Source organism: Perca fluviatilis, chromosome 23, assembly GCF_010015445.1.
Source record: "Perca fluviatilis chromosome 23, GENO_Pfluv_1.0, whole genome shotgun sequence".
NCBI classification, from domain to species: Eukaryota; Metazoa; Chordata; class Actinopteri; order Perciformes; family Percidae; genus Perca; species Perca fluviatilis.
In genome coordinates, this window is record NC_053134.1 from 7,614,297 (window position 1) to 7,634,428 (window position 20,132).

The 20,132-nt window shown below is 41.1% G+C and overlaps 1 protein-coding gene across 2 annotated transcripts; it reads right to left on the bottom strand.

The window, feature by feature from the left end:
• Window positions 1–1,937: 1,937 nt before the first annotated feature.
• On the bottom strand, window positions 1,938–19,642 carry igf1 (insulin-like growth factor 1). Of its 2 annotated transcripts, none has more exons than XM_039791470.1 (5): window positions 19,159–19,642; window positions 17,641–17,800; window positions 7,261–7,436; window positions 6,460–6,495; window positions 1,938–5,766 (listed from the first exon to the last, which is right to left on the bottom strand). In XM_039791470.1, exons 1-5 carry the CDS (start codon window positions 19,204–19,206, stop codon window positions 5,707–5,709), a joined length of 480 nt encoding a protein of 159 aa, XP_039647404.1. In that variant the 5' UTR covers window positions 19,207–19,642; the 3' UTR covers window positions 1,938–5,706. The 2 variants fall into 2 exon arrangements, with proteins under 2 accessions (XP_039647404.1, XP_039647403.1); XM_039791469.1 differs by having other exon boundaries at window positions 7,180–7,436; window positions 19,159–19,640.
• Between the last annotated feature and the right edge of the window lie 490 nt (window positions 19,643–20,132).

Here is a 20,132-nt window from a genome sequence, read left to right on the forward strand (position 1 = left end):
GACTGATGAAGCCTCACAACCACTTTTCCTGTAAAACAACCAGTAGAATAAGTAGTACAATTTGTGAGTGTAGGTAAAACAGACCACAAGGTCATTCAAAAGACAATTGTGTGCTTAAAATGAGGGGCTGAAGAGTGTGGAGAGATTGTGTTTCAGGGCTCAGTCCAAAATCTGTGTCCTTAGATGCACTGGATCCCGAGTGCACGCAGATCAATGGGAAACGGATTGTGTTCTTTCCAGAACCATCCTAGTCCTTGAGGTTATTCAAACAGCTTTGTGTTGCACTCCTTGAGTCACCATGTAATCCAAAATTAGTACATATAAGAGGATAAACAGAGCATTTCTAAGACATCCTGACATTTGTGTTTTATGCTTATTACAACTGGATGATACTGTACATCCATATTCACTTTGATAATTGGCTTATTTGTGATGCCTTGGTTACCCGCAACTGCACAGACCTCTCTGCACACAATTTCTCCCTGATTTATTTGAACTCTAAATCTTGCAAGCTTGCAGCCTGCCATTGGACCATTAGGAAGAGATAATTGATTCTGTATTAGTCATGGAGATGGATGAAATAACATCCAGGATGGCCAGGATGACCTGGACCTCGCCAACCTCCCTGCTGCTCCACATTTTGATTTCCGCTGTCTGCTGTGCACCGGCCAGAGAGCCAATTTATCATTGTTTGATTATTGTGCCACATACATCAGTTTTAAAAAGTGCTGACAGTGAGTAAGTTAGAACTTGATGCTGTCAATGCGAGCATCCTCCAAAGAGCTGAACATGCAACCATGGCCTCAGGGAGCACCACGCCCCGGTGTGTTTGCTTTGGCAGACACCGCCACCTCTTAGGAAGTATCACTTTGTCATTCAGCACCCACTCAGTTTAATACTGCACAATGCACAAAGCTCCAGCTTGAGTTACGGCTTCATCTATAGCCAAAATGGCTTAAAATATTTGTACATGCTCAAGAGAGACAAACCACTGCATTGCAATTATCTGCTGTTTATGTGTCAGAATCCACAGGGTTCCTCATAAAAGCTGAACAGAGTTTACCAGTGTGAGGTTGCACAGTAGAGTCTTTTAAGGATGATGTTTCCCCACAGATTTTAGAGTGTACAGCGCATTCAGAAAGTATTCAACCCCTTCACTTTTTGTTATTTTGCAGCCTTATGCTACAATCATTTATATTCATTCTCTCTATCACTCTACATTTAATACCCCATAATGACAAAGCGAAAGGATTTTGGAAATTTGCAAATTTATTAAAAAGAAGAAAACAAAACACTGACAGTATTCAGATCCAGTACTTTGTTGAAGCACTTTAGCCAGTGATTAGAGCCTTGAGTCTTTCTGGGTATGACGCAAAAGTTTTGCACGGTATTATTGTTTTGCACTCCAAGGAGGCTTTCACAAGTCTTTAACTGAGGAGAGGCTACCGTCTGGCCAGTGACCATCGGGTTCTTAAAACACCTCTCTTAATGAGGCCCATCTCCCCCGATTGCTCAGTTTGGCCGGCAGCCAGCTGTAGGAAGAGACCTGGTTTTTCCAAATTCTTCCATATAAGAATTACGGTCCCCACTGTGCTCTTTATCTTCAACGTATGAATTTGTGTAGCCTTCCCCAGATCTGTGCCTTGACAAAAGCCTGTCTCTAAAGCTCTGCAGGTCAGCTGTGAGACCTTTATATAAACTTTACCAATCATGTCCAATCCGTTGAATTCACCACAGGTGGACCCCAATCAAGGTGTTGAATCATCTCAAAGATGATGAAGAGAAATGGGAAAAAAAACTGAGCTTAATTTCAAGTGTCATAGCAAAGGGTCTGAATACTTAGGTTCATGTGATATTTAAGTTTTTTCTTTGTAGCAAATTAGCAAAAACGGTATTGTACGTGCATGCTGCATGAAGAAAAACTCTCCAGCCATTTCTGTGATGTTGACAAGTGGTTTATTCAGCAGGAATGGTGAACAATTTGTCAGTATTTTTTTTTCTACAGAAGGCAATCGAGCACCATGAATAACAGCGCTGTAATCAAACAGTTTCTTGGACTTCTCAGGAAATGACATTTTCTCATTAAACACCTCACAGAGTGGTGAATCTCTCACTCCCACATTTTAGACTTTATTGATTTATATTTCACACAAGTGACAGAGTGTTTGAATGATTCATAGTCAACATGATTTAAAGTTGCTGCAGCTTTCTTAAAAAACAGATACACAGAAAGGGACTTTTGTCTGTCTCACTTCACTATGCATTACATTATAAGCTGTTACCAGATACAGTGTGTGAATTGATGTCTTTGGTTTGTACTGTATATCTGAAAATCTGGGGGAACCGGAGTGGTTCTACATCCAGCTTATTTTTATTTCAGCCGCCAGGCCGACTGGTAATATAATTTGTAAGGAATAGACACCAAAGTAGGCTGCATATGTTGATCATTATTATCATACAGATAAAAACACACTTTTAAATTAATCGGTGAAAATAAGTTTGAATTCAGAGAGCTTCTAACAAATGTTTTGGTCAAAATAAATTAAACTCCTGGCTTATTCCTAAAATGAGACTTTGAAACATTCTGAGGGAATAACACATTCTTCCTCTAACAAATTAATTCATAAGCAACAAAACGCACCATTGCTCAATTCAGCATAGTGGCAATTCAATTTTGCCACTATAGCCTTAATTGGTCTGGTATGACCAGTAGCTTGTGCAGGCTAATGTTAGCTAACGTTAGCAAACTTAAAGGAAAAGTTTGACATTTAGGGAAATACGCTTATTTGCATTCTTGCCCAGACTTAGATGAGAATATTGATAACACGCTCATATCTGTAGGCTACATATCAAGCTACAGCCAGAAGCCAGTTGGCTTAGCCTATCATAACTAATGGAAATGGGGAAACGGCTTACTTGGCTATCTTGCCAACTAGCACTTCTAAAATCTTGTTTGTTTAAAAAACAAAACAAAAAAAAAAAACCTAATGTGTCACTTCTTGTGTTATTTTGTGAGCTTTAGAGGTGCCGGTAGGTCGATTTTGTTGACTTTGCACAAAGTCAGGCAAGGTGAGCTTTCTTGTTTCCACTTTTTGTGCTAAGCTTAGCTTGATCTTCTCAGCAAGAAAGTGAATTTCCCAAAATGTCAAACTATTCCTTTAAGCTAGACACTGTGTGACATTAATGAGTACATTTTCTGATATTATGGTTGTTGTCTACTTGTGCTCCTGTTACACTCCATTTCAGTGTGTCACAGCTGAAAAAATAATGTTGTCTGACTCACGATAATCTTGGGAAATGAAGGCAAATGTTTTATGCCATTATCCTGTAATTACCACTTGTAGCCACAGTGGCCGCTGTTCAGCAAAAGTTACGTAGTCTCGCGTTAAGCGTTTTTAATAATCAATACCTTGGCTTCCAGCGAGGTGCATGTACACACACACATCTCAGGACAGACAAAAGCACACCATGACTTTTAACAATCTTAATACAATTGGAAGAACCACAGTTCACAGTACTTTTGTCAAGTTATTTGGCATAAGGGATCTATATTGAGAAAATAATTCAAAAACAGTAGAAAAAATAGCATTTTGCCTTCTTGGGACCACAACATGATATTTTCTTTTTTTTTTATCTCCATGCATTCACAGATTTCACACAGATACATTTACTCGCTTACAATACTACCTTATTGAAACAGCTTACAAATAAAAACACTATTAAAATGGTGGCCACAAGGCTGTGCAAAAGGGAAGACCTCCAATGTAAGCCCTGCCATCTGTCTGTATCAGCCATCTCTTGCAAGTAACAAACTACAAAATAGCACCATTATACAGTGGATAGGATTCTTAATACAGTTTTGTTATATGAAACCATCATGTACAATGAATGATAGGTATGCATAGGTTAACATAAATGGGAGTACTGTTTGATTATACACAGGTAGAGGAGGCAGAGATGAGATGTCTTGGGTGGTTTGTGCAATACAATTACTGTAAAGCCGCATGGAGGCTTGAACAAACAGCCGTGACTGTCAGCCCTCATGCAAGGACTTCTCAGAACCGGCTTTTCATGAAAAGTGTGTGTGTGTGTGTGTGTGTGTGTGTGTGTGTGTGTGTGTGTGTGTGTGTGTGTGTGTTTGAACCTTACTCACAGTTACACAACTCTCATTTACACTGTGGTTGTTTTGTATGTGTGTTTTTGTAGTTATATGTGTGCTGCATCTCATATCTCCAGGAAGACTTGTCATTTTGGTTTGCAATATTTACCAAATCATTTCATCTGCATGTTTCTCCAGTGGACTTTGCAACAGATGCTGTGGATTTTTGTTGTACTCTCGCCATGATGGCAGATAATGCGGTCCAAGCGACAACTGAAGTAGCAAAGTTCTCGGCCTCCCTAAAAGAACAAAATATAACAGGCCGAGATCGATCAATCGTTTTAACTTCCCATCTACGTGGCTATTCTTAAGAGTCTCTCCTTCTCTTGCTTCAAATTTAAGTGTTGACAGATTTGGGAACATATTGTTAGTTCTTTAAGGGAACAGAAGAAAAAAATCTCTTTTTAGAGCGCTTGTTGACTTGCTGTAACTAAACTTTCATGACTTGCACTAAACCTTGAACAAAGGCCTCCACTCAGACGCAAATGTTGATCACCAGTTACTGGATTGTTGACAAAAATCAGATTTGGCCACAACAAACATTTTGCCTGATTGTTGCTATTTGACTTATTCCACTGACTTATGCCAAATGCACTTTGAATCCACTGAATGACCCATTTTTTGCAACCAAACAAGCACCGTGCACTGACTGGCCAAAAGACCTTAATTCAATTTAGCTTCTGATTAATTCGTTTCTCAATCTTGGTTTTATACTTCCCACCTTCCTTAAAATCCCCTCTAATGGTGCTTGATCTGTTGTTATAGAAGTCCGTCCTCAGGTTCTCAACACTTTCCGAGGCTTAGGAGGGATTTGGATTGGACACAAACCTTCAAGGGACTCCACTTAGACAGACAATCTCTGCCTTCAGGAGTCCACGAGAAGTAGGGATTTGGGCTCAAAGTAAAATAACTATAACAATATTGAAAGTCTGATAATGAACCACCTGGTCTTTGTCCTTTGAAGCAAAACCTTGTTTTTACCTATTAAAAATATCCGCAGTAATGCATAGTGCTTAAAAACAAACTCAGATTTTAACTGGGGTAGAAACTGTTATATGTGACCGGTGACAAAGTATCCTGTCTAACTTAGTGAATGAATCCACTCTCTCAGACTGAAAGGATTTACCTCCGCAAAGTTCAGGGGACAGGATGGACCACTCATTCTCAAACATAGCCTGTCGCTCACGGATAGGCTGAAGCACAGATCCGTTCCCACCTTTCCTGGAGCCAGGGGATGCTGCAGCTCACACATGGAGGTACAATAAGCTCGTTTGTGTCTCAGCAGCTAAACTAGTCTGTTACATTGCATTAACAAAGAATTCTTCCCGATATGGAATGGTGCAGTGTATAAAATAATCACAAGATCCCTCATCAAACCCTTAAACACCACTTAGCTCTCAGGTTTCAATCATTTTGAAGAGCTTTTCGGACCTTTGTTAGCATTCTTTTTGTTTTGTTTTACAGTGAACCATTCCACAGGGGTACCAGGTAAGGCCACTCCCTTCTCTCTTCCCAAGTCGCTGGGCATTTGTCCATTCCTTCTTTCCCTACATTCGGTAATTTCTGCCCCCAGTGTTGCCTCGACTTGAGTTTTTCTGATGAACTTCCTGCAAAAAAAGAGAAGAACATTTTAGACCTGTAGCAGAGACACAGAATGACACAGAAAGACACATGAAGTGAGCAAGCTTTGGGACAGTTTTGGGTCTGAAATCTGCATCTGCGTTCCTTGGATGATAAAAATAAAACTTTGTCACAGAGTTAATAACTCTTCTAAAGTCAGACTAAAGAACAGATGAGTGATGTGGAAGCCACTGCACGAGGAGATACACTAAACGTGATCTGCTTGCTTCATCTCCGGACCTTGCATGTGTCAGTCTCTTTATGGTGAGATGTCAGCACATAATGTACAGTAGTAGAGTGGAGATGCCTGGGGAGCAGGACCACTGGGTCTACCACAAAAAACACTTAGTTCCTTCTCTTGCTGCTAATGGTTTTCTTTTTTGAGAGAAGGGTAAAAAGTTCACGGTCGAATCTTAAAAGGATCACACTCTCCCGCAGGTTGGCAACTCGAGGATGAAACAGAGTCTGCATTTAGACCTCACGCTTTTGGCCAAGAGATTAAGATTTCAGAACAAAGCTTGTTTAAATGAATCTCTCTCATTTCAAAATAAAGGTTGCACTGCTTTTGAAGCACTTGAAACTCTGAATTTCAGAGCTGAGGGTTAATAGAGGTTCAAATGGCTAGATGAATGAAAAATACCAATAGAATTAAATAAAAAAGTATCCATTGGCATGCATACCTTGAAGGATGAATGACTATGTCCAGGTAAAGGTCTCTGTGGGAAAAAAATTAAGCCACTTAAGTTGGATGAATTATTTTGTCTTGCTATACAGTAAGATGTGAACTTGAATATACTGACCCCTTAAAGTAACAGTAAGTAACTTTAATTAAATGAGAAGTTTAAGCCCACCCTGATGTATGTTTGCTGGCATGTAACTACAGCCATCAGCTAGTTAGCTTAGCTTAGCACAAAGACTGGAAACAGGGGAAAGCTGTTTGCCTTGGTCTGTCAGAAAGTGCCCAGCTTTTTAAAGTTTCATTAATTAGTGAGCTTTGGCTAGACTGGCTCTGTCCAAAGATAACAATTCATTGTGTTTGTTTAATCCATATACAAAACTGAATGTAAAATTACAATTTGTAGTTCAACGGAGGATTATGTGCAATACTATTTCTTGGCTGTGCTATATGTGGGCAGAGCTAGGCTAACTGATTGATTTATGCTAAGCTAAGATACCAACTGCTTGCTGTAATTTCATACTGAATGAGCACATATGCGTGTGTTGTATCAATCTTCTCATATAACTCTCGGCAACAAGAAAAAAAGCAACAATTTCTTTAAAATCTCAGGATATTATTTGCGCATGCTTTGACAGAAGCTACCAAAACAATTTGATTCTATTTTTTAGTAAGTAGTAGAGTAAATCTTTTTTTGAGTGTATCTGTTTGGTGCTGTGCTCACCTTCTTGTTTTTTGTCTTGTCTGGCTGCTGTGCTGTCCTACGCTCTGTGCCCTTGTCCACTTTGTGCCCTGCGGTACTAACCTTAGGTGCTCTCGGCATATCTGTGTGGCGCTGTGCACGCACAGAGCGAGCAGCCTTGCTAGTCTTGGCAGGTGCACAGTACATCTCCAGGCGCCGCAGCTCACAGCTTTGGAAGCAGCACTCGTCCACAATGCCACGTGACCGCCGTGCATTGGGGCCATAGCCTGTTGGTTTACCTGTTTGAGAGGAACGGCAGGAGTTAGTTAGTTTTGGCAACGACATAGCTGGTCATTTCTGCTGAATCTCTGGGTTACAAATACCTTCTGTGCTGTTTTTTCATTGTTCAAACAAACTACTTTTAAAATTCTATAGTCTTCTTCTTCCAAGTCTTTACCCCTCTCCAAAACCAAAAATACAAGAGCAAAAGTGTAAGGAATGAATTAAACAATGTGTTATCGGCTCTCATGTTAGCCAAAAACGTTAGCATGTCCGGCTATCTAGCTTACTGCGTACAGAAGAAAAAAGTCAGCATTACTTCCAAGGCCAGCAGCATTTTATACTACATTATTTTGTGGGGTTACAAGTTACGTAAATAAAAGAAAACCCCCATTCATGACCAAATCCACTGTGTAGTATATCCCCACTGTGTCTTGGACGCTATATAGGAGTGTAGGTTAAAGCTATATCTGCTCTATCATGCCAGTTGGATGAGGGAAAGTTTATACTTCAACCATGCCAGCCAAATTTGTGATCTCAGATAGCCTTTTAGATTATTCTTTTCTCTGTAACACGAAAAGTGAAACCTACAGTTTGAAAATACGCACAAGAAACCATAAATCTAACCTCTGTCTTGCTTGTCCTTAAGCTAAGCAGCTAAATAGTTTTTTATTAGAATGAAATAGTCTTATGTTACATTGTCTATGTTCCCTCAGCCCTAACCCTACACCAAGATGATCAGTATTACTGCAGCAATGAATACAAGGTCACATATCCAAAACATATATGACCGGGGTTGGGTAAATCTGCTTTTATTATTGTAAGCTGCACATGTGCTGTGCGACAACGGAAAGCTTGACAGATTTCAACCACTATCTTATTCTGCTTTATATCTTTTAACAGAATTAATCAAACTAATTGCGGCTAGAGGCCAGCCACGATGGTTGTAATAAAGCAATGATAATGGCCAGGTCATGGGTCTAATTCCTCTGATACATGAACAGCCTTATTGACATGGATTTCTTCCGTGTATAATTTACAGTGTATCACATTGCACACTATAGACTCTTTTTGGCAGCTGCTTCCCTGTAAAAATGGGGCCGCAGTCACCCAAACGTTGAGAATATCACGCTCAGCCATTTTGGCCCAGGTATCTTTTACACAGAGGCTCGTCCAGTGAGGCGAAACCACAAGCCCTCTGGGCCTGATCAACCTGCAGAAACAGCAAGGAGGGCTTTGAGGCCACACCCCCCGTTGGCAATGTACCATTGTTCATTCACATTTTCATTTGGCAGAAGCCTGAGCACCCTGGAGTCTCTCTGGTAAAACATGGATGCTGAAGATGGTGGCATGATGCACCCAAGAAATGACCGTGAGTACAAGGCCAGTAGAGGTGGAAATTGTGTTATAGTCTTATTATCACTGAAAGAAATGGGTAAAACATTATTTAAAGTGTGATACTCAGCTTGTTGACTCAGTGGCTACATCAAGTTACCAAGACGCCAATAGTCACTTCCTTTTTCAACTCCCTTACCCCCTCAACCCACCCTCTTTTGGTGGCCTTAGAAAAACGCAGACTCTCCATTAACAATTCCCTGCTCACCTTGAGCGACATAGCCCTGATGGGCTTTTCCCTGTTACCAAATAAAATAATAATAATTTAATATGGCATTTACAAGGAGGAAATGCCTTTCCCTCTCAGAGTTAATAGCTCTTGGCTCAGAAGCCTGCCAGTGCTGACAAAGTGCATTAACTTCTGCTCTCTGTCTGCCTTGTCCTGACAATGTTGTTCTGGACAGAGAGCAGCTTTCATTCAGAAACAGTCAATCGGGAGGCTTTCATGTTGCACATCAGGTAGAATGATGCTAAAAATAAGCTATGCACCTGCATTATTTAGGGAACAGTAGAACAGAATTCACCCAGATCTCAAATGGCCAAAAGGGATGTGTTAAATTAAATATGTAGATGACAAAAACCCTAATTTAGCTTTGACATTTTTATTAATTCCAAATGCATTGACAGCTACACCTTTTGTAATTCATTCTTTTCAGTCCTTTCAGTAATCTAAACCAGGTATCTTCAACAAGGGGTCCGGGACCCTTAGGGGGTCCTCAGAGTCAATGCAGGGGGGCCTCCAAATTATTGTCTTAACATGAATCAAACATATTATTAGCAAATATAAATCCCCACTGATGATATGCTTACTGGCCTATAGCTTAGGTAAGGTAGTCACTAAGATATCCATCCACAGATACAGTTAAGGATTCAATATGCCACATGTATGTTTAACATTAAAACATGATTTATAAAATCATGCCAACAATTATTAGGCTATTTTAATAGCTTAGTATTCTATGCAAAAAAAAAGGTGAAGGCCTCCCTACGTGTTATTGTAGGCCCAGTTTAATATGCAACTTAATTTCTACAATATAGCCTATGTAGTAGGGGGTCCCTGCTCCGTCTCTCTTTCAGTTAAGGGGTCCTTGGCTTAAAAAACGTTGAAGACCCTTGAAGATCTGCTATTTCCTCCCTGTGAGGCGTATCAGTGGGACCAGCCTTGGCAGCTATTTTAACACCTGATGTCAAGAAATTTAGAGAGAGAGAAATGTGACGTTGAGTCCTGGCTGGCGATTATATAATGGCTGCTGAAAGCCAAAAGAGGGGCCATGCCTCGTTGCCTGGCCTGTTTTTCAATCCCTCCCAACAAAGCCTTACAAATTAACATCCGCTATTATTCTGAAAATAGCTTGCAACCCTGCTGCACAAACAGCTGGAAGGGAGAGAAAAATCAGCTGGCACCAGTTGTAACATAGGATAATCAGCTCAGGCAGGTTTGAGAAAAAACATGCATATCATAATCAGGTCTAAAAGCTTTTAAAGGTTTTAAATGCTTCAATTCCATGACTAGCTGCTGTAATCCTCATAAACAAAGAGTTGTTTGCTGTGACTGTTGTTAAATAAGGGTAAACAGCCTTTTGTGCCAGTGCTTCTCGCCTTACGGCCCTCTGCGGTTTGAAATGGAGTCTGGACGGAGGATGCAGAGATCACCCACGTTGATAAAGGAGGTTTTCATGGCAAAATACTTCCTGCACATTTACATTAAGAAGTTAAAGGTTATAGAAGCCCAACTAGAGAAAGTTAATTTAAAGGAATAAGCCACCGAAAATCTGTTTCTGGAAAATTTTGAGTATCAAATACAGGATTAAGATGTAGTTCGAAAAGGTTCATAGCTTGCTTCTTTGCAGAGGACGTCAATGTGTTAAAACTTCTCAAAGCTCTCCTTCAGCATAATCCACTTCTCCCATCTTGATATGTATGTTCAATATCTTTCAAACACTTACAGTTTCTCCGCAACACAGTTAAATTACCGTACATCTTCAATGTTGCGAAGCACCGCCAGAAGTAGCATAATGTGACATAACTTGAAGACCGAGGCGTGGAATAAAGAATTCAAGTCCAGTGCGATGACAAATCGGTAGAGTACTCGCAGTCCTGCATTGTAGGGGCGTGTTGCTTTGGATACCGGTGAGACGACGAAATACACTTGAGGAATGCTAGTTGGAGTAAAACATCCATGAGTTTGAAAGCTTGTCAGATGCCAAAACACTTTTTTGTGTTTTTTTACTACTACGAGAAAGGATTTTACAACGTTGGAGAGTTTTTATGTTGACAATCATTCTACCCTCTGCCTCGATGACATTCACGTTATATGTATGCATGTACATGTATTTGACTGACCAGTGCAGCACCATGCCGGATGATGTCGTTGTGACTTAACATTGCATTTTCTTTGCCGGAGCTCTCACAGAGGTCTCATTGAAATGAATGAGGGGGGCTGCATGTTTGAACGGCCTTATGCTGCAGCAGTGGTTTGAGGAGTTCCTATGGATGTTTTGATATCTTCTGGCACATTTATTTTCTGTTTTCCATAACACTCAGTCGCCTTTGGAATAAATTGTATCTGTCATGAATCCAAGCTGACTACAGCCGTTGTCCGCCACGAATGAGCCGGCTACGAACTTTCCAGGACCACCTTTAACGTGTTTGATACTACAAAGAGTATTCCTTTGGAGTGCAAGCATTCTTTTTAACCGAAAACTATGCAGTAGCACCAACTGTCTTCGACCTGTCAAATTTGACTAAGTGTTTCTTCTGATGCCACCGCACTGCTCCATCTAACATCGTTTGGTGTTTGACAGCCTCAGCACACATAGTGTTCATTCCTCCAAGGAGCGGCACTGGAGAGAGATGGCTGGATTCCCCCATTCCAGAGTGGCACAGAAAGCATCTGAGTTTTACAGCTTGGTCATGGTCAATAAAAACCAGTGGATTCTTGGAGCCTGTGCACTGCTCTTCCTACAAAGTGTCAAGCAGTTTACGGCTGGGCAGGGACTATAAGAGCTGCTAAAGTACTGGAAACTACCTCTTTATCACTGGTACCACAAAGAGTTTATGGCATGAGTGAAGTGTTCCTCACATTACTGCGCCACTAGAATCTTAGCCAAAGGCCCGGCCACTAGATTTAAGTGATCAAAATGGATTTATTCTAAGACATCATTTAGAAATCATTGAGTTATACAAAAAAAGATCCATGGGCAAATTTTTTTGGCTAATTTTGAAACTAAGAGATTATAAAGTGATAACAAATGTATGGAGTTCTGACTTTGATAGCCATTTAATAAATTGGGCAAAGATATGAGAAATTATTTCTCAAGTGAGATTATAAATAACGAATGTTAGAATCAGTCACGGTATCTATTTTTCTTGGTGATAGAAACATTAGCAACACAAATTTGAAATGATAAGAATGCTCACATTTTTAAGTGAGACTCGTCCTTTTCTTGTGTACAGTGGGAATGCAAATAGTTAACAATTTTGAGTTGTATTGAAAGGTGGGTATGCAACTAGATATAGCCTCGTTTTTCTTTGTAGAGGTCCTACATTATGTGATTGGATTAAACGGATGAAGAGTTTCAAATGTAATGTTCTGTTTAGTCCCAGAGTGTCCTCATATCCCTCGTGTCTCAACTTCAGCTATGTGTATGTACAGATCTAAATCTGGAGGACGCCTGCCTGTCCTTTTCATGAGATGCCTCTTTGTTCCGCCGAGCAGTAATTCACAGAAGGGTCAGAGATTTTTAGTTCAGGTCTTAATGGGAAAACGACACCTTTTCTCAGTGATGGAGAGGACACAGGAGGTCTTTCTTCAGATCTCAGTGCCTTCCGCTGTGTGTTCAGGTCCAGTGTAAAACTAGGGAGGAAGGGAGGGGAGAGGGTGTCCTGATCATCCTGTAATCCACATAATCCCCTGCTGCTGAGGGACAAGGCCTAGCTAAGTGTGTGTGTGTGTGTGTGTGTGTGTGTGTGTGTGTATGTTTGAGTGTGTGCATGTGTGCATTCATGCATGTGACGTGCTTTTGCACATTCTACCTCTCCAGCTCCAGTGGCTTTGAATAAAATTGACAGGGACTAACACTGAAGGGGAAGTCTCATCAATGGCTGCTAAAAGCAATTCCCCTCTCCTTTCCACCTTCAACTCACATGCCATCAGTGCAAGCCAAAACACACACACACACATACACACACACACACACACAAAAAACGCTTTTGGCTGAACTTTGTGTACCAACAATTAGCTCTTGGCCAAAATGATGGATTATTCCATCTCGTCGTAATTCAAGAGAGTTTGCGCATCATTCTTTTCACAGAAATCAACAGCAAGATTAAATATCTCATGCTCACTGTAGAAAAAAATTTGAATATTTTAGCATGAACTGATAAAATATGAAGTGACTTAGGACTGGGAGCCACTTAGCACTCACACTTTAGCCAAAAAACTCCCATTACAGATCTGATTCATGGAATGAACATCGCAATGAAATCACCCCAAGGTCCTGCCTGCTAAAGCATTACAAAGACAACTGAGGATTTCTAGGTCAGGTTAATAATTGGAAAAACTGACTACAGTTGTGGTTTTTTTTCTGTTTCATAGACCGCAGTTTCATTACCTAAAAAAAGAAGAATTTCCACCAACTTGTATTTAGCATTTCTATCAGGGTAGGAAACCTGTAGTCTTAAAATGCAAGTGTGCTATTTTACTAGTGACATGCGTAAGGTGGATTGGCAAAGGCACTTTTAGCACAGAAAGCCCACTGTCGTTGCAACACTGTCTCTGGACACATTATCAATCAGAGGGCTGCCAAGTTCAACACGGCCAGACTGAAGGGGAAGAGTTCAAGGAAAGGAGCACGCCTCCTTTGGCCAAGCTGTTAAGCTGCCGGGTCCCACAGACGACAGAACCCAAATGGATTCTCCAGATATTTCTACGCAAACAGCCACTGGTACATGTGGCGACCGAAAGAGAGGAGAAAAAGGAATGACAGAGAGAATATGAGAGAGCGAGAGAAACAGAGGAAGACAGGGAGCAGCATATTTTCCAAGGAACAGCACCCTGCTGCTCAAACCTCGAGCCTTTTCAGAAAAAGGATGGAGTGTTTGTGAAATATACCTCTTTTTCAACACAGGAAAATGTGGCATTGATAGATGGATAGTGTGCAGTTCAGTGACTGCACAGTGTAAGGTAATGCGGGAAAGATGAATACATTCTCCATACCACAAAAAGGTCTGTTCCTGTTTAAAAAGTGTATCCTGCATGAGGATTCATGAGTTACATTGGCCTCCGTTTAACACTTTCTCATGAGATGAATATGGACAGTGGTGCTGCACTTCTTTAGCCTGTGAGAAACATTTACAAAGCTGTACATTTTGTCACATTATCACATCATCCAATCTCTGGACACCCTCATACCTTTTCAAAATCTCAAGCATTTCATCAGCTTTAAGCTACAGCTGCATTGGGACCATTTTGCAAACCTTCAAACTAAGATACCAATCGTTAAGATGGGATTTACAAGTGAGGAAGAAAAAGATTGTCCAAAATGTAATTGCAATCACCATCTAAGAAGAGAATGGCATGTCTTGTTGGTGTAAAAGATACTTGCATCATGTAGACGCAAAATGTGATGCATGATTTACTAAAAAGCCCTCTTTGATCACATAGTCCACGATCTTCCACTGTCTCTCAGCCTCAACGAAGAGAACATGGTCATTTACACCAGAGAAGTGCTGCAGCAGAGGGAATCCAAAGACCAAAAAGTCTTAACTGGCAGAAAACTGGCAATTGAGAAGGCTGTCATGACCACTTGTGACCACAGCATGAGGGTGCTGCCAGCAGCATCTGGACGAACAAGACTTGCAGCTTTGCAGCAGCTTGGTGACTCTCCAACAAACTCTCTGGCAAACACGTACAAGGGGCCCGATGCAGAGAATGATGTTGACTGGTCTTGGAAAAGCTGTAGGCAGGGGTAGAGGAATGTGGCAGTGGGATGGTGGGGAGCAGCAGCAAGGTGCATGGTAACACGACTGCCAGACAGAAGGCTGATATTGGGTGATTCTGCAAAAAAACTTTGGATGGCGTTCAGTGACATTTTGGAATGGTCTATGACACTTTTCTTAAAGTATTTCTGCAATGTCCATGCATGGCAATAACAATAATTAAAGAATTAGGATTAGTAGGACAAGGGTTAGGGTTAAGGGTTAGACTGAGTTTTAGGGTGTGACTGAACATGAACTTTAGTAACACCCCCATTCCCAGTCCTAACTTCCACACCATCACTTTCCATCTAGCTACATATAGGAAACACTACTTTCTTCATTGGTACTAACAGTTGACATTGGACATAAATCGCATGCCACAAATCATCCAATAATTCTTAGCCATACTGGGCTGTGCATGGACAAGAAGGGAGCATGCATGCAACGGACCTGAGAGGTCTGTTGGTGCAACCCAATATAACTAGGAAAATACATCCATATTAGACAACAATTTACTGCACATCCAATGTCAATCTGCAGTGCCAATACAGGAAGTAGTGCCCTCTCTATATAGCCACATGTAGCATGGAGGTTGGGGTGGTGGATCCAGATGTAGCATGTCTGGCTGTCATGCAGGAAACCAAAGTTTGTGTCCCATCACAGCAACAGTTAATTTATTTATTTACTACAGCCACAGTCTTTTGCTGCCCTTAACCATACTATATGTTGTAATGCACATACAGTTTTTTAAACGTTGGCATCGGATGTAGCACTGGATTGAATTGCACTGGATTAAATTATCCAGTATAAATGTTCTTGTCTGGCGATAGTGTTGGATGGTCAGAGCTCAGGGAGGCTTCTCTGCCCATTCAACCTCCTCTGAGGCAAAGCAGAGCCATCACATCACATCACATTAGCTTTAAGAGAACAATGTCGGAGTGCATCTTCAGCGGTCTTGTAAAAGGATGCTTTGTTGATACCATGAGCAGGTGCTAAAGGCTGCAAAGTGGGTATAACAAACAGGCAACCTCAACAATAAAAAAATCTGGTCACTGATTCGGTTGTGGGGAAGTGGGGAAAAAGATCTTAACTCATGCAAAAACTGCCATTTGGGCTTTTCAGAAGAATCAAAGAGGTGAAATGCTGACGTATAGAAAGGTAGTTCAAATTCCCCCAAATCTTTGCAGGGGCTCTTTGTTGCTTCAAACACCAGCAAACATTTCCTGTTAGAAACAGGGGGGTCACTTAGTGAAGTAAACGGGCTGTTCAGGAAAGGATCGTACTGAGAAGCCAATCACACGAAGATGTCCAAGAATCAAGAGCACCACATGCAGGCATGTGCTGTTTCCAACTAAATGGGCAGCAGAGGATATAGGCCATCAAACCCCTGAATGGACTGTAGAGTGGGCATCAAAATGGCTATGTATCCAGCGGATTATAACAGATGAAATGTTGTACAGACCTTCATGGTCCCCAGAGGATGAATCCTTACGACTTTTTCTCTGGCACCACCATGAGGTTCTGTGTGGAATGTCTTAACTACTAGATGGATTTACATGAAAATTGTCTCTTTAAGGATGAATGGTAATAATTGGTGATCCCTTCAATTTTCCTATAGCACCATCATCAGGTTAACATTTTAAAGTTTGTCTAATACTTTGGATTATGACCAAATTACCTGCAAAACTAATGACATTGCAAGATGGAATATAGCATACACTGGCCACTTCTACATTATTCCCCTGCTGTACTGAGGCTGGGATTCAAAGACTGGCCCCCTCCTGGCCCCTAATCTTCCATCAGTCACCAAGTTCTCAAGAAGGTGTATCTACAAACCACTCCAGGTTCAGGTTGAGGCGAAAGCAATCAATTACTGGAAAAGAGAACACTATAGATGCTGCTGATTTCCCAAAGAAATCTTATATCTTCTTTTCTTTTTGAAATTGGCAGCTGACAAAGTCTACCACATGTGGAAAATCTTTCATAACTTTGGGACCGAACCAAACCATTAATAATGGATTATTATGTCAAAGCGGCACAGGAGTCACAGGGAGAATCAATTAGCCATTTTTACATGACATTTGGGGAGATGTGATGCTCCCCCAGGACATTCTGTGCAAATTGGCTTAATTGGTGGATGTCAGCCAAAGAAATGTGAATAATGAGGTTAAAAACCTTGGCTCTGTTGTGTTTTGTTGGCGATACTGCTAACGTACAGTCACGCTGCTCGTCTCTGACAGAAAGATCAGGATACATGTCCTGAGAAACCCTGGCAGCTGGTGGAACATCGCACCTAACCTAGGTTGCTTCATATATCCTGTGCTGTTCTGGTCTGGGTTGTACCCTTAATGGAAAAATCTGAGATTTAAATCCTGGATTGTTGGTGGAGGGTTTTCTTTGGGTCGCTTTCCCTTCTCTGGTGGAAAAAAGAAAAAAACTCCACAGTAACATTTAGATTCTACCCCTCCTCTTTCTCAGAGATAGTCAGCCAAATTCCACTTAAAGCCCTTTACCCATGAGCAAAACTGGGATTCGCCACCACGAGAGAGTATAGGTAATGATCATTATTCCACATTTAGATTAAGTTTGCTTGTTCAAAATCTGGGCTCCTGTCCATCAATGACAGTGGAGCATTAAAACAAATGTGCAGGGGATGAATGTGAACTTAAAGAGAAGATGTAACCGTGGAAGAGGAATGAATGAAGGAAGAAAGGGAACAATAATGCAGGGAAAGGAAAGTTGAGACAAGATGTCAAACTGGCTGCTTTTTTATTTATGAGCTCGCTGGAGGTGGAGAGCTCTGGGACAGATACAGCCAACCATTATGAATAAATAAAAAGGTGCACTTACTGAAATAAAAGCCTCTCTCTCCACACACAAACTGCAGCGTGTCGACCAGCTCCGCCCCGCACAGGGTCTCTGGGCCCGCCCCTGTTGCCGTCGGAGTCAGGGTGAGGACGCACAGCAGTAGTGAGAGGGTGTGGCTACAGGAGATACAGCACATCGCACTCTGCAGCACAGGGAGAGAGGGAGAGCTTTAACATGTCCACTTCTGTTAAAGCCAGAGCGTCATCAGAGAGAGATTTTCATTACATTTAAGCAGGGGAAGCCACACTTTTAAAGTCACTGCTTTCATATAGGTTACTGGCCACTGAGCAAATCTGCTGTGACAGTTAGTGGCTAAGTGCCTTGCTCAATGACACATCAGTGATGGCAACACTAAACATTTTCCCACATAAGATTGAACCCAGTGAGCTGAAGGCTTGTTTCCCTAACTTACAGGCTTTCGCTCTGCTAAAAGAAAATGAAATAAAAGTGACCGTTGCCACAGATGGTAACTTTACAGGAGTTTGGATATGTGGAGGAAAACGTATTAAATCTAAACTACCACTCGGTGCCAGAGTCAAACTGTCAAACAGGAGGCTGACCAGCTCTGATGCTCCCGAGCGCCTGCGCGCAGCCGAGCATGCGCGTCCAAATTGAAAACACACTTTTCTCCTTATCATCTCGCTACTCAGCCCCTGTAGCCTACATGTCCTCATAAGTTAATAACAATCCATATTAATCAATTAAATAAATAACACAGATCATTAATCACCAATTGGTAATGAGGCTTCATCATTTATCCCTGTGCCATAAACCAGCTGTCAGCGCATTGTTAGGCACCGAACTACACCAAAAGTGCTTCAAAATTCAAAAAGCAGAATAGGAGATTCAAAAAGCGCCAGGGAGCTTTCTGATCCAAACTGTGAGATGGAAAACGGCTCTCCCGCCAAACCCAGCCGAGGAAGCTGAGTGGGCCAAATATACATAATAAAAAGAATAAACACAGGACACTATCCATCTACATCACAACCCAACCGCACGGCCCCGACGCCCTTCATTATTTCACGTTAAGCTCTCTCTCTTTACCCCGCAGCCTCAGGTTAGATATTTAGCACTTAATAATGCAGACTCAGCAGTAAATACTTTGAAAGTTGCAGAGCTGCATTAGGACTTTCTGGTGAAAAAGAGCGCATGGCGCACAGAAGCCCTGAGGATGAAAACCCATTCATCCGAGCAGTGGAACTCATGCACGATTCATGTCAAAATTTCCAAAAGAAAAAAAAAAAAAAACGTCATTTAAAGCAGAAGGTGGACAATCTCTTGTTAACTGTTGAAAAAGGAAATATCATCAAGACATGCAGAACAGTTGCTCTCTAACTGAATAAAAAGAATAAAAATAAGAATAAATCCACATTTGTCATGCACTTAAAAAGCAGTAAAATAATCAAACTTGTTTGAGTTGAAACTATAGGTAAGGATGCTCCGTGCAAATATTGAGCAAGGTGATAAATAAATAGTGTCAAAGGAAAGCAGGTAAGTTACCTTAAAGACATCACATAAATGCCACTGAAAGGAAAGAGCGCTAGACATCCCCACGGGTCTCCGCAAGACAAAGCCCGGCGAAAATGAACTTGTTTGAAGTCATTAAAAACGGGGAGAAAGAGGATGAGATGCGGGCAATGTCACATCTCAATATTCCGACTTTGTTCCATTGCGCAGGCTCGTTTTGGAGAAGTGAGATTTAGCGAACAGGAGACGGATTTAGAGAGAAAATCCCTCACATTTATCTACATTACACAGACATTTTCAACAGGAAACAGCTGGGGCAGCATTTGCCTCCTACTCGTCCTAAGTTATTCATTAAGGATTTTGGGCACATATTCAAATAACGTCATTTCTCTTTTTTTTTTCTCAGAACGGGATTGGATTTTGATCTCTCTAAGACTTGGTTAGTAGTTCAGATCAAGATAGAGAAAGCGGTGCTGCCCCACCAGCAGCAGCTCACACTCACACAGCACACGGTTCTGTGCGCTGAATGCTCATGAAGGAGAAGTTAAAGACTAGCTGGAGGTTTGATATGACTGCTGGTTGTTGTGCATAATTTGGCACTGCAGTAATTCAACATCCCTTCTATCCAAAGTCTGATTTGATTAACTCAAAAATAAATCATTAAAAACACTTTTCCACTTAGTCACAAATGTACTACTAACTTGAATGTCCAATAAGAACAAAATAAAAAAGCGTGATTATGAAAAGAAATGATATTGCAATACAGAGCAAATATATAACCTGAGGTAAACAGAAGAGCTTAATCTGAAGTCCTGTTCTCTCTGAACTTTGTGCTTATGTGCAGGATTTATTCCTTTTCTGCACTTTGTTTCTGTCATTTCTTTTCAGAAATAAGGTAATGCTCTGGTTTCTGTGTTGAAATTGAGTCAATACATGCAGGTTTGTCGGCAAATGAGATCTGATGACATTTGATGTGTTCAAGAACTGAGTGACTGATGTGAAGAAAA